General features: G+C 53.2%; 1 protein-coding gene across 1 annotated transcript in view; it reads left to right on the top strand.

Moving 5' to 3' along the window:
* Positions 1 to 23,662, top strand: part of LOC311530269 (C-type lectin domain family 2 member D-like) — a gene marked incomplete at its 5' end in the record, with an annotated part of 76,594 nt that extends 52,932 nt beyond the window's left edge. The window contains one exon of the mRNA XM_084646727.1: positions 23,169 to 23,662. Within this exon, the coding sequence (XP_084502853.1) occupies positions 23,169 to 23,331 (163 nt within the window). The 3' untranslated portion in view covers positions 23,332 to 23,662. The remainder of the gene's footprint in view (positions 1 to 23,168) is intronic.
* Positions 23,663 to 26,069: the final 2,407 nt, after the last annotated feature.

The following is a 26,069-nucleotide window of genomic DNA, read 5'->3' as shown; positions in this document are numbered from 1 at the left end:
ATCCAGTCTGCTGAATTGTGCACGTCCAGACCCTCCCCCTAGTTCTTAAAAAGTCGAAGCATTTCATTTAGACACTTTCCAAACAAACCATTTTGATTTTTCAGTTTGAAACTATTTTTTATTTAAAAATGTCCTTCACTTTTATTTTAAAAATTCAAAAAGTTATAACCCTTGAAATGTTCCTGGGTCTTTTTCTTTTTTTTAAAGCTTTTTGGTTCATCAAAAATTTGGAAAAATGTTAGTTTTGTTCAACCTGAAACCGTTTTTTTTCCATCTCTTTTTTGGAATTGCCAGTGACCAAAAAATTCTGTTGCCCAGCTCGAGGGGCGGGTGAGGATTTTGGCGGTTATATGGTGGGTCTCTAAGTCCCCTTGTTGCTCAAAGTTTTCTTACTGCAACAAATTAATTTGGGATGAGGGCAGGATGGGCAAAAGCTTCCTAAAGTGGTGGGGGGGGGGCTGCTGGCACAAAAACTGTGGCCCACCCCCTGTGCCACCCTTTCTCCTCGAGGTCCTGCCCCCTCAAACTGCCCTTTTCCTTGAGGCCCTCCCTCAACAGCAACAGCAAAACATGCACCTAACCAACAGGGGCCAGTCATGCTGTGTTGTGTGTGACATTCCCGTCCTGGGGCGGTTTATGTCTTGGAGAATGTGAACCCTGCAGGCCTGGATGTTTCTCTGCGTAATGTGACCTCAGTGCTCCTGATGAGAGCCATTGTTTGTAAATGTTTCAGTAGCAGACATATTTATCATTCATGTACAGACAGACATTTATTCACAATTAGAACTGGTCAAAAATAGGGAGGGTGGAGAGGGTCATGAAAATTGAAGAAGAAACCACTCCCCCACATATTCTTCCAAACTTATTTGGAAATGTTTTTAATGATCAAATTTTTGTTTCGTTTTGGTGGGAAAAACTCCATGTTCTCTCTCAAGTGGATAGAGAAATCCAAAATGTTTTTTTTAAAGAGGTAACTTTTTTCAAATGATCAATGTAATCCAAAGTGGCATTTTTAGTTCAAAGGTTGCATTATCAGTGTAAAACCCTTTTGAACCAGCTCTGTTACTGTATAAGAAGATGAGTTTATTTTTCATGATGCATTGTTTGGGCCAGGTTCCAAGTGGCATTTCAGTTTTTGCACAGCTCTTCTCTTCTTGCATCTGCACCTCTCATAAGCTGTGGCCTTAATCTTGGGCCTGGAAACACTTATGTGCATGTTTAACTTTAATTACTGCTGTGAATAATTCCATTTCAATGGGACAACTCTGAGATCGGCTTTACACTACGGCCCTATATCGGTGTACCTATGTCATTTATTTAATTTTCTTTCTTTTATATGTGAAAGTTCTTGAGAGGTTAAAGCAGGTAAAATACATGAACAGGTTCGGACAGTCCGAGTTTGTCCGTGCAAAGTGACAGCAGAGATGTGGGATCTGCTAGTTTTCCATAAGTCTCTCAGGGTTACCCAGGATAACTTTGGGGATTTCTGTCTTGCATCGGGAATGTTCCCTGAAAGTGTCCAAACAGCTCAGAGCTACAGAACCATTCCCTGGATCCATTCTTCTAGCTGTCTTCCCCAGAAAGCAGTCTGGCAAGTGTTCCTGTCAGCTCATTGCTAAGTTATCTGTCAAAACAGTAGAGTTTTCAGGTGCCTAAGTAGCCCCTGGAATCATGGTGAAATTATCCTCCCCGCCACCACCAAAATTGGAAATGGTGCCCCGGAGTGCACGGTACCCTACCGTGCTTCCCCCATAGGAACTGCATGAACAGGCAACTCTGCAAGTTCTCTGCATGCCTCTGCAAGTGACCCCCATGCCTCTCCATTTCCTTGGCCACATGTATCCTGTCCCCATGCCCGCGGTGAATCCAGAAAAAGAGGGAAAAGCTCACCACTGCGACCACCTGAGGGCGGTGTTGGGTTGAGATCAGCTGGTCAAAGCAGGCAATAGGGACAGAATCTGAGACTTGAAGCTCCTCGAGCGACCTCTGAACTTTCTAGACCTGCCCTTCAATCAGACACAGCGATTGTAAAGTTGAATGTGATAGTAACTAGACCCATTTGAAACCCTTCACCACACAAGACAAAGCCCGTAGGATTCATCATGAACTATTTATTTCTCCTCCCCTGGCTCCATGCAGCCACCAGCCACCTTGAAGCTTTCTCTCGTCTCTCCCAGGCTGGGCTCACTTGATTGCAGGAGATCAGCGGAGGGTCCAGCTTTGCTCTTTCGCTTCCATTCTTCACGTCTTTGGGTGGCTGCATTGGCAACTGAGCAGCCTAATGGAAACACTGAGTCCTCTGTCTCGGCAGGCAGGCCCAGCCGCCAAAGCCAAAGCCTCTCTGAGAACAGGGGGAGGTTCGCCTGAACTCTCAGGAGTGGAGGCTGGGCCCATAGGGTAGGGATACCATATTTGAACTTTCAAAAAAGAGGACACTCCGAGGGTGGGGGGGGGGGGAATGGTAGCCCTGCCACCTATCTACTCCCTCCCACTTCCTGCCCCCTGACTGCCCCCCACACAACCGCCAACCCATCCAACCCCCCTGCTCCTTGTCCCCTGATCGCCCCCTCCCAGGACCCTGCCCTCTATCTAAGCCTTCCTTCTCCCTGTCTCCAACTGCCCCCTCCTTAGACCCCTCCACCCTAACTGCCCCCCTAGAACTCCAGCCCCTACCTGTCCCCTGACTGCCCTGCTCCCTATCCGCACCCCTGCCCCCTGACAGACCCCCGGCTCTCCCACACCCATCCAACCACTCCCTGTCCCCTGACTGCCCCCGCAGAACCCCCAACCCATCTAATCCCCCCTGCTCCCTGACCCTGACTCCCCCCCGAACCTCTGCCCCGTCCAACCCCTCCCGCTCCCTGTCCCTTGACTCCCCCGACACCCTTTTCATATGCCCACCCACTGACAGGCTCCCCCCAGAACCCCTCATCCATCCAACCCCTCCTGCTCCCTGTCTCCTGACTGTCCCTTGGGACCCCATGCCCCTTCTCCAGCCCCCCCGGCCCCTGTACCCTGCTGCTCAGAGCAGTGTGTCTGGGGTGCGGAGCCAGACACAGTGCCGTGCTCCCCCACAGAGCGCGCAGCTCCCCCTCCGCCCCCAGAGTGCTGCATTGGGAGGGAAATCCCGGCCCTTTGGAGAGTTTTACCAATTCCTCCCTGAGGGCAATTTAAAACCCAAAAAGCTGGACATGTCCGGGAAACTCCGGACGCATGGTAACCCGACCACAGGGACTTCAGGATCTGCAGCTGCTGCCACCTGTATGGTGAATCCTCGGACTCGTCACCAAACAGCTCTTCCCCATTCTGCAACCTGGCCCCATGGTCTGACCGTGCAGGAGAACAGAAACCCTTTGGGACAGCAGGAGAGTCTCCTCAATGCCGCACTCTTCGTATGGCTTCCCGCGGTCATCGTGAAACACGACTACCCTGCCCCCAGGAGTGTCACAAGGAGCTGCCGGCACAGTCACTGGGCACCCACTCGTAATGGTCTCGGGCAGTGGCATTGCAGAGAGAGCTGAGCAGACCATCCCTCTGTGACTTCCTGAATTGCTGCCAGGACGGATTCTCCTCTGCGCTAGGGAGAGTCCCCGAGGACAAGCAGCTGTGGTGGGGGAGGGGGCAAGACAAACACTCCCCATGAGCCCTTGACTAGCAGGTAAGCAGGACTCTGGGAGCCAAGGCATCGGTGTGTCTTGCTGGGAGAGCAGAGCTGGAGAGCAGAAAAGGGCATTGGAGGAATTGTAGAAAAGTCATTGTCATGGCCGGGTCATGGGCAGCCAGACCTAGTGGTCAGAGGCAGAGTCCACACTCACAAGACAGGAGTCGAGAGTCAGCTGGGTCAGGACACTGGAAGAGCAGAAGCAAAAGAACAAATTGTGTTCAGAACCTCAAGTCAGGTGAGTCACCCTGAGTCCAGATGCCAGGAAATCAAGCCTGGGGAGTGGGAGCAGGAACAGCCAACACACGGTCCAGAGCCGGGGAGGATCTCGGCTGTTCAGACAGCTTCTTGTTCCTGCTGCTGGTTTAAGGAGGTCCCGGGGGCCGATTAGCTGCTCTGGGACTCTACCAATAGGAGCTTCAAACTGGGTCTGGACTTCGTCAGTCCTAGGTAAGCAGTTTTTCATAGGCTTCCAGGTGGCGTGCTGGAGGGTGGCTGCTCCCAGGAACCCTGCAGACCCGGGTTAATGACCCAGGGGTCAGGACAGTGAGTGATCTCTCCCTGCTCAAACCTCCTGTACAAAACAGTCTCCAGGGTCCCGGGCGCATCCTCTGAGAAGAAAAAAACACAGTCATGAGGACAAATAGGATATGGAACAGGAGCCCCCTCTTTCTTGCAACAGCCCCAAGTGCCCAGAAGAGTGGACGGTTCTTACCTCCAGGAGATGCCTGGGATCTTCCATCTAAGCCTCAATGGGACCCCTGTTGCTTGGTCTGACAGGAGGAGATCATGTGTCCCCACTGCTCCCTGCGCTGGGCTGGCTGCAGCACACATCTGTGTAAGAGGCTGGGCCAGAGAGATGTTACAATCAGGGTCCAGGCACCCCAGAAGGATAACAGAGGGTCTGAAACCAGAAGACGAAGCAATCAAATCAGCGGATTCGACAGAGAAGTTTTCTACCCTACAGGGACATCAAAGAAGGTCTGTTAGGAAAGCTGAGATGTTAGTCTGGAAACTGCTAAGGCAAAGAGTGTGACTTGTTAAGATTCAGTTTTAGTCACTACAAAGTGTGTTGTGTTTTGTTTCTCTCTTTGAAATTTGTCTCTTTCTCTTGCTTAGTATCACTTAAATCTCTTCTTTGTTACTATACTTCCCAAACCACCTCAGTGTTGTGTGTTCGAGTGAAGTGTGATTCTCCAGCCTACCCAACAGGCTGAGCTGTGCCCTGTCTCTCTGAAGGTAGCGAATAATTTCTGAGCGGTGCTGGGCCCAGAGTCCAAGGGCAGTTCACCAGACATCTTGTGGGAAGCACAAAGAAACCAAAGGAGCAGGAGAGATTCCGGCCCCACTGACCCATGGGAAATTCCCACAGAAGAGCCTACCCAGGGCTCTAGACACGGCCACTTTGGGTGTGTACCAGAGTTCACTCACTGCTAGATGCTGGCCAGGCCTTGTGTCATTGCTTTCTCGCTGGGCTAGCAACCCCGCTCATACTCACTCTTGCAGTTTGTTGGCTGGGAACTCAGCCCTCCAACCAGGTGACTGTCCTTTACTCCACTCCTTCCTGGGTCGTGCTCTTTGCAAACAAAGTCCCAAAATGTCTTGAACAGAAACAAGGCCTTCCACCCTCGTGGGGAGTTCTTCCTCAGCCTGATTTCGGTTCGGCCTGCCCTTCTTGGGTTTCTATGGTCTTCTATGTCCCCTTCCTTAGGGACAGTGAGAGAAGCCAGTCCTACCCTGGACTCCAGGGTTTGGCCCAAGGCCATCTCCTGAACAGCTCGCTCTGCTTCTGGACTTTTGCTGCTGTTTTCCCTTGTTTCCCCTCAGGTGGGGCTCACTTGGTCATCAATTTGGCCTAGCCCCAGGCTAGGCAGCCATAGGCCAAGCCACCCTGTTAGATACCCTCCTCCTTCAAATCCGGTCCAGCCCGGCTGACAGGTTTGCTGAGGGGATGGTGAAACCCCATTGCTGATCAGAAGGAGGTCAGAGTCTGTTCCCTACGAGCTGAAGGTCCGTTTGTCCTGCTGCGGCAAGTGGAGCTGGAGAGCGGAGATGTTAGGTGAAAGAGACTGCATGATGGAGTTGGAGACTGAGGGACGGGAGCCTCCTCCCAGAAACGCTCCCAGGAGAACAGGTTTGAGGAGGAGTTCTCTGGGGAGCCTCCTGCTTGGAAAAAAAAAGGGTGGCACACTGATGAAGATGTCTCTGTCCCAGGGATGGGGGAAGCTCCCAGCCAGGCTATGCAGCAGGGATCCCATTTCTCCCCCAAGAAACCCATTTTGCCCAAAGAAGTCAATGGCTCTTACCTCCAAGAGGGAGTGGGCTCTTCCCTCTAGGCCTCTTTGAGAACTACTACTGCTTGCACCCATCTGGGAGGCTGTCACACACCCCAGGACCTAGAAGACACGGGGGGAGGAGGCTCCTCTTCATGTCAGACTCTGAGAGCCCAGAGAAGGGCCAAAGGAAGAATAAAGGGCAGGAGATGAAGCTAGCCCGGAGCCTCTGTCCCATCCTCACCTCCTCAAAGGTGGAGCTTCCTGAGCTTCAGTTGGGCAGACAGTCTGTAGCCCTGACGCAAAGGTCCTTCTGCGCCATATGGGGCAGGAAGATCTCTGCCTGGGAGCACGGGAAATGGGATGGGGGTGAGATCAAGGAAAGAGGGGAGGGATATGGGTGTGAGGGAAAGAGCTCCTGCCCCAGATGAAGGTATCTGGGGGGCCGTGGGAAGGATACAGCTCCACAGAGAGGGGAGAGAGTTCCTGTGAGTGCCAGGGGCCTCCATTTCTGCTTCCACTAGTCCCCCATTTATAGTGAGAGACAGCAGTACCTGCAGCAGGGAGCGGGACTTGCTGAACAGGGAGGGAAACCTTGAAGAGCATCAGATGAGCCACAGCCCTTGCAGCGCCTCGGGCATCTGGTGCAAGTGCCGAATCATGTGAAGCTGGCACATGACCTTGGCTGTGACATCCTCATGCTGCAGGGGAACGAGAACATGTCAGAGACTGAGACACTCCCCAGGAATCAGGGAGGATTAAGGGCACCTGGAACCAGCACCATCATTTCCACCCAGCAGCTGCTCATGTCTGAGTGGTAGATTCACCCTCCTGACCCCCAGGATGGAGGCTTGCTGTCCTCTCTAGTGACCTTCAGTGCCAACCCCCCTCCTTGTAGGGTGAGCTCCTGCCACTTCCCCATCAGTGCCCCTGACAGCTGTTCCACCTCCAACCCACCTGGGGACACCGCTCAAGTTCGGAGGACCCTCTCTTCCACCCCTACCTCCATCCCCACCCAGGTAGGGCAGGGAGGGGGCTCTAGAAGGGTGGCGGGGGGTGGAAGGGATTCTGGCAGCAGTGAAGTGGAATGGCGAGAGCTTGAGACCTTTAACCAAGACACCCCAGTGACAAAACCTGAAACCACAGGATGGCAGCCCTGGTGAATGGGGCAGGTCAGCAGCCCCTGACGACTGAATCCTCCCAATCTCTCGAGAGCGGGTCCAGCCCTACCAGCAGCAAGACCAGCTTTCCACGCCCATGTGCCTCAGTCAGTCACCATCACCAGTCAGTCCTTGGCCTCCCAGGCTGCCAGGGATGGGAGCAACTCTCGATGGTGGCTGGGGTGACATGGACACTAGGCCATGGGGAAATGGGTGCAGCTCTGTGGGGCAGGAAAGGTTCCCAGAGGGCACTTAGGGGACTCTCCTGTCCTTCGCAGGAGTGATAGCAGAGCACCACATCCTAAGAACAGAAGTCCATGAAGTCCAGAAGTCCCCACTAGGCTCCTTGCTACCAGGCCAGCAAATGGCGAGAGGATGGGAATGAGGCCCTGGGTCCCACCCCAAGCTTCTGAGTCGATTGCAGCTGCTTACCGTGTCCCCCATCAGTTGCTGGGCTTCCCCCAGGAGGGAGTAGACCAGCACCAGCCCAGCCTGGCTGACACGCAGCAGGGGGTCGTGGATGGCCAGCAATGCTGTCTGTACGAAGGATCTTCTCTGCCCGACGGAGAAGAATTTTCCAAAGACCTAAAACCAAGAGGACATGAGGCTCGAGCAGATTGCCCAGAGCCAGCCTCCAAGTCCTGGCGGTACAATGGCGTCTAGTGCCCCAAAGGGCGGGGAAGAGAGCTGCTGTGGCCAAGGCAGTTCATTCCCCAGGAGGCTTTCAGGGTCCCAGGGCTCACGGAAGCCCCTTTATTAAGAGGTGGCAGTTGCTGAGGGACCAAAGCCTCCAGTGGCTCTTTCGGGAAAGCAATTTATGGCAGGGGCCAGGATGGGCTGGAAATGGATCTCTAATGTGTGTGAGCAGGCCCACTCTGCTGTGCAGGGCACAGAGACGACAGGGGACTCTGTCTTGCTTCCAGCAGAGAGATCTCCTGCACCTCAGCGGCTAGAGGAGTGTGCGTGTGTTGTTGAGGGGAGGAGGGGGTTGGAGCTGACAGACCAATGGTCTCTTCCCTGCAGCTTAGTGATTTCTCTCCTCGCTGGGAATGGCCTCTGCACCTCCTTGGTTTCTTCAAGGGGAATCCAACCTGCAGCCTGACAAGAACAAGGAGACTCCTGGCCCAGTCCCAGTGTGGGACCTTTAGCACCAGCGTGTCCCACTGGTTGCTGGATGAGGAACTCTCAGCTGGAAATAAGGAGCGGGCTCTTTTCCTGTCTTCAGGAGGCATCCACTGCAGGGAACCCAGCCAGCTACACTCCCTGAGCTGTGTCATGCCCTGGCACAGTGCCCTTACCTCCCCCACTCTGGCTGTATTCTTGTAGCCTAAGAGCCTTCTGTCCTGGTGCCAGTCATAGCACCAGAGATCTTCCACGTCATGTATGGTCAGACCTGGAAGAGAGAGAGAGAGAGAGAGAGCGACTTTTCTCCTCATTCTGGTTGCAGTTTCTGTGTCCTTCCAATCCCATTGGTGGCTGCACAGTGGAGTGGAGAAGAACAGAGGCAGAGAGAGACTTGTCCTCCAGCTGGGGTCAGTCTGAGAGAAATGGTCTAGGGTCCCATTATGAACATATGGTCACTCTCAGTCCCCTATTGGGTTCCGTGTCCCAGCTGGGTTCCTTACCCCTCTGTTGGAGCAGCAGTTGGTAGAGCCGGTAAGTCCCCTCCCTGGCCTGCCGGCTGATGTCCTTGTCTGGATCGCTGACAAATAGAGCCAGCTGGGCCACATGGTGACCCATCTGAGGGAACTCGGCTGAGATCTAATGGAAGGGAGAGCAGAGGGGACTCCATCAGCATTTTCCTCTCAGCTCCCTGTCCGCCCTGGGCCAGAGGGCTCCTTCCCCTTAGCCCTTCTGCAGGAGAGGCTGGGGGAGAGGAGCTTGAGATCAACCCTTCATTTGCTCTGCTGCCAAGGGAGCCTGCAGCTGCTTTGGGATGCCAAGCAGGGGCTGGAGCATGGTCCCCTTAAAGGCCCAGGGACAACACTGAACCAGGACAAGAAGAACTTGACTCAAGCCGAGCTCAGTTCTGCTCTGACTCTGCCTCCCCATGAAGAACCCTCCTAACCCACAGCCCCGGCGGCAGCAGCAGATCCTGCAGCCCGCTGGAGCCAGCCCGCCTCCCCCTGGAGCCAGCAAGCTGGGCTCAGAGCTCACTTACATCAAACTCAGGGAGGGTGACTGTGTATCTCAGCAGGGCTGTGCTGCTCCTGATAGCCCTGGCTCGCTCCTGCGACACCCGGGACACGACCCAGAGGTTGACATGCTGTGGGGAAAGGAAGCAGGTCAGACTCAGTGGCCAGCTGCTCCTGCTTTGCAAATGAGCCCCATGCCCCCAGCCCCAGGGGCCTGAGACATTCTGCGCAGGGGGAAATAGCTGAGTCATTGATGGCAGAGCTTTAGAAGGGGATTCTTTCCCCCAGGACGCAGCTTGTACCCTTCAGGTCACAACTTGTCAGCGTCTCTTTAGATTGGGACAATGTTCGGGGTCGGGGCTGGTCCCATCCTCCCAAAACTCCTGATTCCTGAACAGTTCACCAGAAAGACGACTGAACCCTCGGCCCTTCCCTGCTACGCAAATCCTTGGGGGGATGTAGGGAGTGACTGAGAGCACAATCCCCCCAGGAATTTCAGAGCAGATTAGAGGGAAGGGCTGATTCCCTGGGCTGCTCCTCTTTCTCTAGGAAGGAGCATGTGCCTCTTCTCTGAGAACCATCTCCCGAATCTCATGGGCTCTGTGTGTTGGAGGGGTGCGGGAAGGGTGGATTTTCAGACTCTCACTCCCCAAGACAGCCAGGAGCCCTGTGCTTAGTGCTCAGCAGAACCAGGCAGAGCTCTGGCTTGGAGTCCCAGCTCCTTCCTCTGTCCCTCAAGAAGGAAGTACCTGACACTACATTGCACTGACCTCCCCAACCAAGGACGGCCCACTGGGGACCCAGCTAGGAGGACAGAGTAGAAAATGCATCTTCCAGTCTCTCCTTACCAGTCCCCCAAAGAGTTACGGTCAAATGGGGCTCACCTCCAAGATGAAGTGGAGCCTGTCTATGTCTGGGGACTCTGCCAGCAGGTTCCCCAGCATGGCATCCAGGACCTCTGGGATGACTTTGTGCAGAGTCTGCAAAGCATGGGTCAGAGTTAGGGAACCTGGGCCTACACCTGCCACAGGATGGGAAGAGGGGTCTCTGGGAAGCACTGGGGAGACTCCCAAACACATCTCCTGGCCTCTCTCCTTCACATCCCACTGCAGGCAATTTGCAAGAATTGATGACCCCTGGACCTTTAATCCATGAGCTTAGCAGGTCTCTGCAGAGGGCCTTGTAGGCAGAAGAGTATGAAATAGCCAAGTTGCTATGGATGGAACCTGGGCTTCTGGGCCAAACACGGCTTAAGAAAGAAAGAAAGAAAGAAAGAAAGAAAGAAAGAAAGAAAGAAAGAAAGAAAGAAAGAAAGAAAGAAAGAAAGAAAGAAAGAAAGAAAGAAATCCCCCAGGGAGGGGTAATCTCTTCCCTGCTGGAGGGAAGGATCCAACCCTGCAGCTTGTTCCATCTCCGCTACCCCACCCCTAAATCTGGAGCTCCAGCGAATCAAGGGAGTAGGGACCAAGGACTACTCTGGAAGAGGAGGAGGATGAAGGAGGAGGTACCTGGATGCCGGTGGTGTCCTTCTCCGTGCCTAGGGTGAAGACGGAGTGAAGGGCAGCTCGCAAGAGGTGGGTCTCTAGGGCTGGCTCCAGGGCAGGTTTCATGGTGCTGGCAAGAGAGAGGAGCTGGTATTAGACTGTGCAGTACTGGGTGGGACTGTCGCCAACACAGACACCAAGCCACAGGGATAGAGGCACAGTCTGGCGAGAATGGAAACTGAGGCACTTCGCTAGGGAATGACAAGGCCAAGGTGTCCCAGACATTCAGTGGCAGGACAGGAATAGCTGCTGTTCCCTGGAGCCTCCTGCCCCTCCTGTATCGGAGCCCGGGAGTGAGCCCCTCCCCAAGGCCCCTGTCATGTTATGGGAGTGAAAAGAAGAGCCCTGCCAGGAGAGAGTGACCCTCCCCACCCCACCATCTCTGCCAGAGGCGCCACTCTTGGGAGGTGACTTGGGAGGGACAGTGACGGTGACTCCCAGCCTTGGGCCTGAGCAGCACTGGGGTGAGGGGAGCCGGCAGGGTGGGGGGGTGGGGCTGTCTCAGTACCAGAGGTAGCCCACTGCAGCCAGGGAGTGGGCGAGGACGGCGCTGGGTGACGAGTCATCGGGAAGCTCCTCGATGAGCTCCTGTGAGACGTGAAAGAGACAAAGGAGCGTGTGAGATTCACGCCCGACTGACGCCTCCCAGTGAGGAGATGACACAGCCAGTGCCCCACATGGCCAGCAGGATCCCCCACCACCCCCCACTCCCCCGATTCCTTCCTGCCCATCCGACTTGTCCCCCTTCTCGGATTCCTGCCCAGCTCACTCCCAATCCCCTTCTCTCCTCCTCCCTGTCAAAACTGCCCCCATTCAGCCCCATCCCGACGATTGAGCTGGGACCATGAGATTCCTTGTCCCCCACTCTCAGCTGCCCCCCAGCCCCACAATTCTCCCCCTCCCTCCAGCTGCCGTATGGCGTGTCTCACTCACCACGATCCTCTTCACCACAGCCGCCTTGCAGCAGCGCGGCTCCAGCGTGTCCTCCCCTCTCTCCCGTGCAGCCAGACATGCGGGGTAGATGGCCTGAAGGAACAGGAGCTGCTGCCCCTCATCCTGTACCCACCGGGAGTGGGGTATAGCGAGAGACAACCTGTTAATGAGGGACCTTCCTGCCCCACCCACACCAGCTCCAGGGCTCAGGCCTCAATGGGGGATTGTGGGGACCCACCTATTGTCCAAATCCCCCACCACTCCTACACAAGCAGGATCAGGAACTGGGACAGTGCCTGTGCGGGGAGATGACTTTGGCTGTTGTGGGACACCCCCATCTTGGGGGTCCCACATCATGGATGTAAAAGGGCCCCATTGGGGGTGGTCGATCAGGAGGCACAAGACCCTCGGCAGGGGGTGGGGATGCTGGGAAGGGACAGGGCAATCTTGGTTCCAGCCCAGTGGGGAACATTTGTACCTTATCTCTGCACTGGAGCTGCTCTCGGATGACCTTGAGAGCAGCTTCATCTTTGGCCACGTCCACCCCTTCCTCCTGCTCCGAATCCAGGGGGGTCCCTGCACCAGGGAGGGAAGGACAGGGGCCTGGTGGGCAGAGCAGGATTCAAGACCCCCCTTCCCACCTCAGGCACCCAGGGCAAATCGGGCCCCAAACCTCCCTCTCAGGGATGCCTTCAGGCCCCAACAGCTTCAGAAGCCCAGAGCAGAGCCCCCCTCCCCTGGCCAGGACTCCAGGGGAGGTGCCGATTCCCCCGGCCCTGGAGCAGCAAGGACCAAAGTGGCAGCAGCTCTTCATGCCCCCACCCCCAGGTCCCCGTGCGGAAGGGGCAGCTGTGTGATGGCTGCTGCTGTCCGTGGGGTTCGCGGGGCTCAGGCCAGACACCTGGGCTGGGGACCCCCCCCCCATATCCCTGGGAGAGCATCTGGGCCCAGGGTGTTCACATCCCATCCTCAGCCCTCCCGGAGCCCAGCCCGGCTCCTCACCTGGAACAAAGCAGTGGCCTCCATCGGCCTGGCTGCTGCCAGAGGCCCAGGTGCTGCCGCTGTCCCAGGCTGAGCTGCCGGTGCTGGGACAGGGACCTTCCCCCTCCTGGCCAGCGGGGGCTGGAAGGTCCTCAGAGAGCGGGCAGGGCGATGCCTCCTGATGGGAACAAGGTCTGGGCTCCTGGGGCCGCTGCTGCCCACACAACAAGCCCCAGAGCCACCCTGCCTGGCGCCCCTCCTGGGCTGGGTCCTGTCTGCCAAACCGCAGCCTGGGCCAGCTCCACTGAGGCCTGGTCGGGGCCTCTCCCAGCTCGGCGCCTGCGCCGGGAGCCGGGTTCCTTTTCCAGAAGGCCGGGCACTTCCGCCGTCTGGCCTGGACGGGAGCTGCTTCCCCGCCAGCAGGGACGCAGGGGTTGCTCTGCCCCTTGGGAAGACGGCAGCTGCTTCCCTCAGGCTCTGGGGCCACCTGCAGAGCCTTCCTCTGCAACATCCGCAGGAGCCTGGCCATCCTGGAACCGAGCGGGGAGCAGGGGTGAGTCTGGGCTCCAGGCAGCCTTTCACTCCTGGGCCTTTTCCGTCCCTCCTCCTCCCTCCTCCAACCACAGCCGCCCCATCTGCCCGCACAGGAGTGCAGGGAATGCCATCTACACACACGGGCAGGAGTTCATTGCATGATCCGCTCCCAACGTTTCCCCTCGTAATCCCTGCTGCTGCAATATCCAGGAAGTCTCATCCTTTTCCAGCAATGAGGTCAGTCCCAAAGACCAACGGTTACTCTGGAGAAGCAGCCCCCTCCTGTCATCCCAGGCCACTCTCCCACCTAAGCTAGAGAAGGAACAGAAGCCAGGAGTCCGGACTTCTCCTGGGAAATCATTCCTCACATCAAAGTCACAAAGGTCCTCGGCACAGGAAGCACAGAGCCCTCCTCATTCCCCATTGATTTCCAGGCTCAGCAGCTCACAGGGTCTGGCCCAGGTCAGAGACTCTCAGCCTGGGGAAGGGTTGGGAGGGAAGGGCTGGGAGGGGAAGGGAAGGGCTGGGAAGCCCCATTGCTGGAACCTTTCCAAACACACTGGAGACGGCTCTGGAGTAGCCCCTGCCTGGCCTAAGAGTGAGGGGCTCTTGGGGGCTGTTTGCAAATGAAATCCCCCTTTGGAGATAGTCTCTCCCCCAAACAGAGAGGGGAAGACACCGAGGAACCCGAATGCCACTCACGTGCTCTCAGTGATGGTACAATGGATGGCGGATGTTCAGGATCAGCAGACGTCCCTCACCCTCCTCCTCACTCTCCAAGCCCAAGGCAGGCTGGAGAGGGTGGTGACCTCAGGAGTTACCCTGCCCAGCCAGCAGGCAGGGTGATGACACGAGGGCGATCGACTGGCTGTGAAAACAAGAGTCTGTCTGATTGCCAAGGGACGGAGAAACTCAGCCAGCAGCAGGGGGTGCAGAACACGGCCCTAGGGCGGAGGTGACAGCGCCTCCGGGATCCTGACATCCCAGCACTTTACTCACCTTCCTGGAGCCTCCCAAACCCACTGGGCTGTAGCCATGGGACCCCAACCCTACTGATGGCAAACGGGCCTCAGCTATGACCACAGGGTCACACCGAGTATCAGAGCCATGGATGGACCCCTTCACTGACCACTGCCGCACACTCCCTCCCACAGCTGGCAATTGCAACCAGGCCCTAATGGCTGGTCCCCCTGCCTTTGAGAGAGAGTGTCACTCCTGCTTCCATTGCTGCCTCTTGATCTGTGGGACTTTGGGCAAGTTGCTCCCCGTCTCTATGGCTCTCTGGGACTCACATTCCTGAATGGGCTTTATAAAAGACAATGGTTAAAGTTTGGCCTCAACTAGTTCTTGTTTCTCGAGACTATCCATTTTAGCAAAGTTTAGAGTTCTTGACATTCAACACCTGGAAACATCCCTTTCTCCTTCGCAGATGGCCTTAACATCCCTTATCTCACCCAGGCTTCCTGCTGCCTGGAGTTAGAGAATTGACCCTGTTCCCATTGGACCTACCCAAGGTGTCACACAGCGAAGCGGTGACGGAGACAGAAAGAGAAGACAACTGTCCTGATTCCTGTTCTAACTAACAGACAACAACCCCCAAAAGGCAGGGATAAGACCCAGGAAATAAGGTGTGAACATTTTCATGGAAACCTTTTTCTGTCAGAAAATCCATTCAAACGAAACCACTTTGTTTCTTGAAATCATAACAAGTAGGATGAAAATTCTTTGCAAAAATATCTGTTTGCAAAACAAGAGCATCTCCTGTCCATCACAGTGCATTCAACTGTCTCGTCATACACAAAGGGGAGACACTATGCTCTAGAAAATTGGATGAGATGCTTCAGTCTGAGCTAAGTAGTTGCTGCTTTTCACAATTTCAAAACAATAAAATACAAATCAAATTGAATATTAGGTTATAATCTGATATGGCTCAGTGTGATAGGACACCCCCTAGTCTGCACTGCTCCGAGTGACACTCTTCAGTGGATCCCCAGCATCCACCCATGGCGAGGTAGGTGGGAGAGGATTGTTATTCCTTCTTGACAGAAGGAGAAACGAAGGCTGAGAAAGGAGCAGGGACTTGTCTTAGCTGATGAAGCCAGTCAGTAGCAGAATTGCTCTCAAATGAGCTACAGACCAACAATTGTTCATAGTAATTATTCAGCAATTATTTCAGAAGAACTGGAATGTTCGAGAGGATCATGAACTGCTCCGAGACAATGAATGGAGAGCAGCATCCACATTGGTCAAACGTATAACTGATTGTGACTTATTTGCTTGGTCATAAAAGAGAACAACAAAGACCAGAGTTTCCTCCCTGTCAATAGCCCCCTCCTCAGCCAATCAAGGTTGAGACTTTGAGGGGTGGGAGGCTAAGGGATCTCATCAAATAGCCCAAAGAATGGCCCCGGTCACCACCGAGGGGATCACTCTCGGAGCACTAGTCCAGTCTCACCTCTCTGTGAGGGCCTCCCACAACCCCCCCCCGGACTCCGCTCCACACACAGAGCTCCTGGTGGTGGGAGGAGAACAGAGGAAAAGGACAAAGGAAGCAAGAAGAGAAAGGTAGGAGGGACAGAGGAAAAGGGAAAACAAAAAGGAGAAACCCCAATGTCCCCAGTAATTCTAAGGGACAAAATCCTAGGTCGGAAATAAAATACTGCCCCCACAATCTAATGTTTTCCTTTCCTAAAAATCAGCCAGCACCTGATGGATCAGACTGAACAGGTTCCAAACCTCTCCGAGGCTCTTACCTTCTATACAGGGACGTCTGTTTTCGAGCAAATCCACTAAAAGAAAAGGAGAAAACTCCAAAGAGGGTCCTCCTTGCGCTCACGTACGTGCAAGTGAATGCTCTCTCAGTCCTCCAGGAGAGACCTCGAGAAGGAGACGTGCTGAAGCAAAGCCACAGGGATCTCCGAGCTTGCCCCTGTCCTGCACCCCTGTCCTGCCTGGCTGATGTCAAGTTCTCTCTGTGAGGTCATCGCCTCCCCACCACCTTTGTCCAATAGGCTGAGGTCCTGCCAAAGGCCCTTGTGATGTCACTGCCACACCCACCACTCCCTTGTAGTGCTGATGTCCTGCCCCTGTCCAGCCACATTGGATGTTTCAGCTGCTTCCCCTGGATCACCCCACTCAATGTCACTTCCTTGTGGGGTGACACCGACTACATAGTAGAACACAGAAGTTCTTCCCCAGGCCGCAATTAGGTTTTCACAAGTTAGTTGACTTTATGGCCAGAAGGAACCATTTGAGCATTTAATCTGATCCCCTGCGTATCCTAAGGCCTCCTGTATGTCAGAAGAGCTGGGCTTTTCTTTTACTCAAACATTTTCCAGAAAGGCATCTAGTCTTTATTCGAAGAGATCAAGAGATGGAGAAGCCATCATTTCTCTTGGTACTTTGTGCCAATGACAAACCACCCTCTTACAAATCTGGGTCTTATTGTCATTATCCTTTTTCTGATTTCTGCTTCCATCCATGGGGTTTTGTCATGCCTTTCTCTGAGACATAAAAGAGCCCTTTTATACTCAACATTTTCTCTCCATGAAGTCAAGCAACTCACTTCTCATTCTTCTCTTGTATATACTAAGCAGATTGAGCTTTTTCAATGTCTCTTAATAGGGCATCATCCCCATCACTCAGTTATGAATCTTTTCTGCACCCTCTCCAATTGTTTTAACATAATATTCAAAATGTGGACACAAGAACTGGATTCAACATTCCAACATCAGTCTCACCAATGCTCTTTCACTTCCCTTTCCATCCTCACTACTCTATCCAGCCAAGAATGGCTTTAACCTTTTTTAACACAGTTTCACATTGACAGCTCATGTTGAACAGCTTGTCCACTATGACCCCAAAATCCTTTTCAGGGTCACTGCTTTTCAGCGGATTGTCCCCAATTCTGTAGGGTGCCGCCTGACTCCTTTGTTACTGGAGGTATGGGGTTGCATTTGGCTTTATTAAAACCTAATTCTTTAGTAAGTATTTTAGAAGAACTAGCCCATTAGAGAGAGAATCGTGAATTACTCCAAGACAATGAATGGAGAAAAGCGGCAAGAGCAATCAAATACATGTTTGGTTACGCCCTATTTCCTTGGTCTTAAAAGAGGGTCACAAGGACCTGAGCCTCCTCCCTCACAATAGCCCCAAACTCCCCCAATCAGCATTGAGACTCTGAGAAGCAGAAAGCTGAGAGTTCTCACCAGATGTCCCGGGTCACCACCGGAGGGAGTCACTCTTAGAGCACTATTCCAGCCACATGTCTTTGGGAGGGCTTCCCACAATGAGAGTTGGAGTGCAACCCCCCCCTCCCCCCCTCCGTCCCCAACTCCACACGCACAGACAGGTCTTGGTGGTGAAAGGAAAGCAGGGGAAAAGGACAAAGATGCAAGAGAAGACGAGAAAGGAGGGAGAGACAGGAAAAGGGAAAACAAAAAGGAGAAACCCTAATGTCCCCAGTAATTCTGAGGGACAAAGTCTTAGGTCGGAAATAAAATGCTGCCCCCGCAATCTAGTGTTTTCCATTCCTAAAAATCAGCCGACACCTGATGGATCAGACTGAACAGGTTCAAACCTCTCCGAGGCTCTTACCTTCTATACAGGGACGTCTGTTTTCGAGCAAAACCACTAAAAGAAAAGGAGAAAACTCTGAAGAGGGTCCTCCTTGCGCTCACGAATGTGAAAGTGAATGCTCTCTCAGTCCTCTAGGAGAGACCTCGAGAAGGAGACGTGCTGAAGCAAAGCCACAGGGATCTCCGAGGTGGCCCCTGTCCTGCACCCCTGTCCTGCCTGGCTGATGTCAAGATCTCTCTGTGAGATCATCGCCTCCCTACCACCTTTGTCCAATAGGCTGAGGTCCTGCCAAAGGCCCTTGTGATGTCACTGCCACACCCACCCCTCCCCTGCAGTGCTGATGTCCTGCCCCTGTCCAGCCACATTGGATGTTTCAGCTGCTTCCCCTGGATCACCCCACTCAATGAGCGTTCATTGTGGGCTCAAGCCGAACACAGTAAAACATCAGAGGCTTCTCCCCATGCTACGCTCATTTTTTCATAAATTAGCAGACTTTATGGACAGAAGAGACAATTAGAGCGTGTCATCTGACCCCCTGCATATCACATGCTTTCTGTAGAGCATAGGAGCTAATTTTTGACTACACACGTTCCAGAAAGGCATCTAGTCTTCATTAGAAGACATCAAGAGGTGGGGAATTCCCACCACTTCCCTTTCTAGTTTCTTCCTTTGGTGATTCGTCCTCACTGTTGAATATGTGTGCCCTCTTTCTAATACGAATTGGTCTCTTTTGAGTTTCCAGCCACTGGGTCTTGTTATGCTTTTCTCTGATAGATTAATGAGCCCTTTAATACCCAATATTTTCTCTCCATGAAGTCACTTCAACACTTCAATGATGTCACCACCCAATCTTTTTTATAATCTAAACAGGCTGAGCTCTTTCAATAGCTCACTAGCATCTGCCAGGAAGGGAGTCCCCACAGAGGGACACCATAATCTCCCAGGGAGGGAAAAGGCTCTCACTGCCATTTCTTAACCTCATGGGGTGTTCTCCTGCTCTGCCAACCCCATCCCTTTTTCAGTATCTCCAGGTGCCTGAGGGAGCAGGAACCAGAGGCCATCCTGCAGCTGGGACAGAGATGGAGGTTGATGACCTACCTGCCCGTGGTGACCATGGTGCAGGAAAGCCCTCAGGACATGCGAATGCAGCTCCAGATCTGGGAGCAGCTTCCCTTTGCTGGCACGAGACCTTGCAGGTTGCGGTGGGTGAGACAGGCACTAACTTTTGGAAACCCTCAGTGGGATCAGAGGGTAATGGTTTGTAGAAAGTGGTGTTGGAGAGCTTTACAAAAACTAGACAAGAACGGTGCATGTTCCAGGGCAGCTCCAGCCCCGGTGCTGTCAGTGAGACGTGTCCTCCCAGCCCTGCCTGACGGGTCTTTCTGTTTCAGACCCTCCTTGGAACTGCAAGAAAAGTCCAACCTGTAGAGTTGTAGTTGCAGTGATAGTTGTATGGTCTGCGTTGATCGCTGCCATCATTGCTCTGGCAGGTGAGTTCCCAGCTTCCGCCCGGCTCCCTTCCCCTCCATCTACGATCTCCGCGCATCCGATTCCCCCGTGACCTACCACACTCACTCTCTCCTCCCGGACTGTCCGGCTTCTGCCCCTGGGGCAGAGGATTCCTGGGGGATCTTCCTCCCAGACCCCTGCACCTGGGCACTCTCTGTGTCAGGACGATCTGACTGACATTAGCCCCCCCAGCCCATCTCTGAGCACTTTGGACCCAAGTCACCTTTGCCACACGCCATGAAGCAGTCCCTGACCAGGGTGTCCAGTGGGACAGGGTGCAGTGCAACCCTGAGCCCTTTGCCTTCCCTGTGTTGCTCTGAGGTTACCAGCTTGGCCTTCCTGGATCTTGAGATCACGCCTGTGGCCGGGCGGCAGGTGCTGCCATGTTACTGAAATGAGCCGTAGAACTCAGTCTAGACCCCTCCACCAGCGCAGTGTGGAAACCCCCCAATCGCTGAGCTTGGCCAGGAAGGGTCCCTTAGCACCATTCACTCCCCCGGGCTGCCCAGACAGCGTGTGCTCGTGCAGAGGGCGTCTGTTTGCGGTGAACATGAACCCTGTTGTATCCCCACGTTGTCTGGGGCAGGGCGTGCTGGGGAATGTCGGGGGTGGGATTTCTCTATTGCCCTGGGATCCAATCACTGGGCCCCAGGAGGGTTTAGCAGCTGGCAGAGGGGATTGATTCCAGGTCTGTCTGCATTAGGAATCCTCTGTGCCGATGTCATGACATCCGTGCAGTTGAATTGGGGCAAACCGCTAAAGCAGATGCACTGCACTGGTGCACAAAGGAGCTTGCCTTGGTGCAGTTCGCTGCAGGAAGTTACCAGAGTGAGCCGCACTGCTCCAGCGCATCTCCAGGAGGTGTTTGCCCTGATGTCACTGCGTCACTGTGATTATACTGGTGCAGATTGCTCTGATACAGATGGGCCCTGAATCCCAGCTCCCTGCTGTAATGGCAGGCTGCTGCAATGGGCAGCATTGGCTCTCACTGTGTAAGGTGGGAATCTGTGAGCTTAGGGTTGGTTACACAGCTGCAGGTACAGGGAGCTCTGCAGAACATGTGGCATCTGAGCTGGAGATGGATGGTGGAGACAGCCTGTGCCATCAACTGTTCGTCACTGACTTCTCTGCTCAGTTCAGTAGGGCAGGGGTGTGGGCTACCATGCACTGGACAGTTAAATCTACAGGGTCAGACATGCCTTGTGAGTGAGGTGAACACATGCTCGCTTTCTGATCACCGCTGCCACGTTTCCTAACTCTTCCCAACTTAGAGTGTCTGTTCCTCGCTGAGCGCCAGCCACATGGGAAGGCTTGAAAACCAGCTACCGAGTTACTGTGGTGCAAAAAAAAGTGACGTGCTCGAAAACATCTGGAGGGGTTTCAGTCCAACTCCTCTCAACTAGACAGGCCTTTCAAATCCTCTTTGGTGTCACTTATGGGTGACCCCACTGCTGCTCTTTCATGGCTCTGAAAGGGTTACACTGCCATGAGGGCTTCCAGAAAGTGCCTTTCTTGCTGCTGTGTTTGGGGAGAGAAAAGTCTGCAGGTAGGAGGTGAATTAAGTTCCATCATTCCTGGCCCACAGTGCAACAGGTCACTTCCGGTTGCTGTGGTTTCTGGCGCCCCCTTATGGCTTTCATGTCCCTGAGTGAAAGTTCCCATGTTCTTCTCAGTAGTTCACCTGCTGTTTGTTGCTAGGTTGAACGTCCAGCTGTTGATCTTGTGCCTGGGGTGAAATGCTCTGAGCTGTGTCAGTCCCTCGCAGGCTGGGAGTGTCCCTGGAATCCTTCTTGCCAGGCAAATTTACAGTGACAAACGTCTCCGTCCCCCTGCATCTGATTGCAGTGGACCAGCCCCAGCTGGGGGTCCCAATGGGCTTGGCAAGCCGGTCAATTGACTGCCTGTTTGGCCGCAGTCAAATGCTCCAGCGAGAGCCCTGGGGTTAGGAGGCAGCCTGCCTTTCGGATTGCGTCTTGGAGCCTCACTGGTGTTTTCCAGAACTTGGTTTCATTGTTTTGCCTTTTTTTTCTGAGCTAAAATAACTCAGTGAAGTACATTTTTTAAAAAAAAAAATTAGGTAGATCCGTATCTATCGAAAGCTAAACCTACTGGAGACAATGACGTCTTGCTCTTTTTTCTTCCTGGCGGGAGGTAACCAATTCTGATAAATTGGTATTTTAAAATATCTGACCACTCTTTGACAGATTTGACTGGTCAGTTGACCAATTTTTGTACCAGTCAAATGCCCAATTCTCGATGCAACTCTTACCCTCCATGTGACTGTCTCATTCTCAGCGCTGACCTCTCAGCTTTCATCAGCTGATCTGTGCCCCCCTGCTAGCCCCTCGTGCCCGGACGGCTGGATGGGATACCGAGGGAAATGCTACCCCCAGCTCAGGGGGACTTGGGGTGTGGGTTACTGGGAGCACCGGGGTGGGGCTGCTGTGTGCGGTGGGAGGGTTAAGACTGCCCGGGTGATCTTGTGCTTTGCAAGAGGGAGGGGAAAATCTCCCCCCCCCCCCCGAAAATAAACTGAGCACCCTTCAATATGTGACTGGGATTCTCTGCAGCACAGAGCCCTGGAGGGGGGGGGTGGGGAAGCACCGGAGCTGGGGCTGATACCTGCTGTCCCTCAGCTTTCTTTAAGGCGTTCCTGCTGCGCCATAAGGGTGTCTATGACCATTGGATCAGCCTCTGGAGGGAGCAGGGTCAGCCCTGGAAATGGGCCAATGGCACCAAATTCAACCACCTGTGAGTCTCTCTCACCCCTCTGGACTAATTCCCTGGGCTTGGGGATTCTGGTGTCTGAGCGGTTTGAGCTCAGGTAGATCCACCATTCAGTGCTAGTGAAACCACCAGACACGACCCTGGTCCGTTCGCGTCCTGCGTGTATCGGAGACCGATGGGAGCCGGCGTGTCCCTGAACTCTCGGCTCCTCCCCGCAGCACGGTGCTGGGCCGGAGACAGAGCCCGCCATAGCCAGAGGTGCCCTCGCAGCGCGCTGGGATTTCAGCTGGGACACTCGCTGTTCTCCCCCAGCCCTCTTCAGCAACGTCCCTGGGGTGTCTGACCCCCCCTGGGGAAAGGAGGCAGCAGGGAGCTCAGGTTAACAGTGGCTGCTAGAGAGGGCAGCATGCCGAGCACTGCATTGCAGGTGCAGGTCCCGCTGGGGATTGCAGCCGGCAGGTTTGAGTGACTTGGCTGGTGAGGCCTCTGAATCCACAACAAGGCACCGATGTTAAGGGAGCCTGCGGTTCACAGGTGCTGGACGCCTGGGGCTCCCACTGGAACGGGGTACAGTAGTGATGGCTGCCCAGCCATCACCCTGCGATGGGTTTCAGTGGGCTCCAAGTGTGATCACAAAACCAGCGCTGCTTGAGCCCGGAGCAGGGTTTGAACCCCGGAATTCAGCACTAGAAGCATGAGCCTCTGCCATAGGAGCGAAAGAATCCACTTCTTTAACTGAACCCCCCCCCCCCCCCGGATTGATAAAGCTCTTATGCAGGCCAGCCATTAGAGGAGGATGGAGACCCCCCACTTCCCTGGTCTGGGTTACTTTAGTACTTTGAAAAGTCAGGCTCTTATGGCGCTGGGTCAGGGCTCCCCAATGGACAGTCCCCATTCTGCTGTATTGGACCCAACCTTTGGATCCCACCTGCTTCCAGCCTGACTGGGTCTGAATAGCCACCAGACACTGTCCCGAGTTTGGGCCTCCGTGTCCTGAGCTATGTTCCTGAGGGGCTGGGAGAGTAGCTGCTCCGCACTCAGGCCTGCACTGTGGAGAACGGCTCCCCTGGCTGGGACTGATGTGAAATGCCTGGCCTCTGCCTGACTGCAGCACCCTGGCTTCTGTGTTGCAGGTTTCAGATAAGAGGAGGAGGTGACTGCGCGTATCTGAACGACGAGAAAGGGGTCAGCAGCTCACAGTGCTACATGGGAAGACGGTGGATCTGTAGGAAACTTGAGGTGTATGTGATGGGAAAAGAGACTGCATTGGAAGGGGGCTCGAAATGGGACTCCTAGACGTGACACTGATCCAACTCACACCTACTTGAACGAGCCAAGTCCCCGTTCGTCAGCCTGGCCAGGATCTCAAAATCAGGCAGCGGGGCCCGCAAGCAATAAGTGTGTCTCATTTAAACTGTGGATTCTTCGTATGTGCCTTCTGCTTTTGAACCTTTAAACTCAGGGTCACATTAGGAGCCACAAGGACTCCAAGATCTCTTTCTTGAGTGGTAACAGCTAATTTAGATCCCATTGTTTTGAATATTTTTTGTATTTTTGTATTTTTTCCCCAAAACCACCTCTATTGACCCCTCAGTCTGGGACAGGTCCTCAGATTTGTCACATAAAAAGAATGGCTGATGTTTGGGAATCTCCCACACCTTTGCAGTGTTGACCTGAATTTTATGGGCTAATGTGTTTACCGCTCAGCACTGATCTGATCAGAAGATAATTTAGGTTCTTGTCCCAGTTCAGGCTATAGGGATAGAGAACACAGAGAGTTCAATATTGTGAGAGGACCCTCCGGGTGTGTGGCAAGGACACTTATACTGAGGACAAAACCAACTTGTTAAGATCTTTATTAAAATAAAAGAAAGAAGCATAAATGCTACAAAACACAGAGTCACAAAGAAGTAATACAATTCTATGACCCCTGGTGGTAACATTTCTATTCTAAAAGACTACTAAAGCTAGCATATTTACACCCATCCCTGAAGACCTGGTAGTAGGAGACAGAGGATCAGTCTTGTCTCTGGCATGTCTGAGGAACTAATGGTCCAGGCTTCCCAAATTGGTAGGGCTTAGGTTCAAGTGTTGAGTGGCTAGGATATATTGTGAAACTGAGGTGATAGCTTGATAGAAGATAGGAAAATGTGACCCCTTTGTATGGTTGTTTGCCATCTTATAGGGTCCCGGTACTGCCCGCTTTCAGAATCTAGGCCCAACCTACCATGCCCAAATCTTATTTCCTCAACCCCATAAATCTTCAGGTACACTTACTCTACAGGTTAACATGTTATGCCATATACTCATATGTATTAGTATCGATTATCTCATTCCCGAAACCGTTATCCCTGACCTAACTCATGACTTCCATGTTCTGCAGTGTGCCTTGCAGTTACCGGTCTGCTCCAGACTTAAGGTTAGCAGATTCAAGTTTTTTGTTCAGTTCCCCAAAGCTAAGGGGGGCAACTGGTATGCCATTTATCTATGCCAAAGTTTACAAACACTTATACTAACTTACTCTAGCTAATCGTACAGGATACAGGCCTGAAGGTTATTTGCATTACAGCCAACTATTATGAATAACCATGAATAACCCTTATGAATAGCATAAACTGGAATTCCACATAAACAAAACCCCAGAAAATACTATGATTAATTAATAATAGGATATGATAACAAAATAATATGAATCAAACCAAAAGAAAACATATTACGCAATATGGCAAGCTAGCAAACTGACCTTATGGGCTACAGCAATGAAAACCCATGCAAAGAATATATTTTGCTTCTCTGCAATGGCCTTGTCTTCTGAAAGTGCTCCTTTGGCACCTCGGTTACCTTGGGGCCTCACTGATTGTTTGGAAGTCTTCCTACTTCTGATGTACTTAAAAAAAATTCTGCCAGGGAGGAGTGGGGAGCCCAGTCTCTCAGTCCTTCTCCCCTCCCGCCCCACCCCACTGCCTCTCTTAAGTTGATGGAAGCACTCCTGGTAAGGATGCGCATGACTGACAGAAGGAGAGTAGTGTGGATGTGAATAGTTTGACTTATGTTTGTAGTGCAGACATGCCCTCAGTCTCTGAGGACCTTGAACTGCTTTCACCAAATGCCCACGCATGCCACCACCCCACAAGACTGGTAATCATAGATGCTGCATTCAGAGCAATAATTTTTACTTCAGCAGGATTTTGTTGTTGTTGTTTGTTAGTTTGTTTGTTTTGCAGGGGGGTGCTTATTGTCCTACATTTAGATAATTAATGATATGGATGGTGGGATGAATTGCATGCTCAGCAAGTTTGTGGATGACACTAAGATTGGGGGAGAGGTAGATATGCTGGAGAGTAGGGATAAGGTCCAGAGTGACCTAGACAAATTGGAGGATTGGGCCAAAAGAAATCCGATGAGGTTCAACATGGACAAGTGCAGAGTCCTGCACTTAGGACAAAGAATCCCATGCACCGCTACAGACTGGGGACCGACTGGCTAAGCGGCAGTTCTGCAGAAAAGGACCTGGGAATTACAGTGAACGAGAAGCTGGATATGAGTCAACAGTGTGCCCTTGTTGCCAAGAAGGCTAACGGTATATTGGGCTGCATTCGTAGGAGCATTGCCAGCAGATCAAGGGAAGTGATTACTCCCCTCTATTTGGCATTAGTGAGGCCACTTCTGGAGTATTGCGTCCAGTTTTGGGCCCCCCACTACAGAAAGGATGTGAAGAAATTGGAAGGCAACAAAAATTATTAGGGGGCTGGGGCCCATGACTTATGAGGAGAGGCTGGGGGACCTGGGGTTATTTAGTCTGCAGAAAAGAAGAGTGAGGAGGAGGATTTGATAGCAGCCTTCAACTACCTGAAGGGGGGTTCCAAAGAGGATGGAGCTAGGCTGTTCTGAGTGGTGGCAGATGACAGAACAAGGAGCAATGTCTCAAGTTGCCGTGGGGGAGGTCTAGGTTGGATATTAGGAAAAACTATTCACTAGGAGGGTGGTGAAGCACTGGAATGGGATACCTAGGGATGTGGTGGAATCTCCATCCT

The sequence above is a fragment of the Lepidochelys olivacea genome (assembly GCF_965140295.1).
Source record: "Lepidochelys olivacea isolate rLepOli2 genome assembly, chromosome: 14".
Taxonomy (NCBI): domain Eukaryota; kingdom Metazoa; phylum Chordata; order Testudines; family Cheloniidae; genus Lepidochelys; species Lepidochelys olivacea.
The sequence above is the reverse complement of the archived record's forward strand: the minus strand, read 5'-3'. Positions and strand labels throughout refer to the sequence as shown.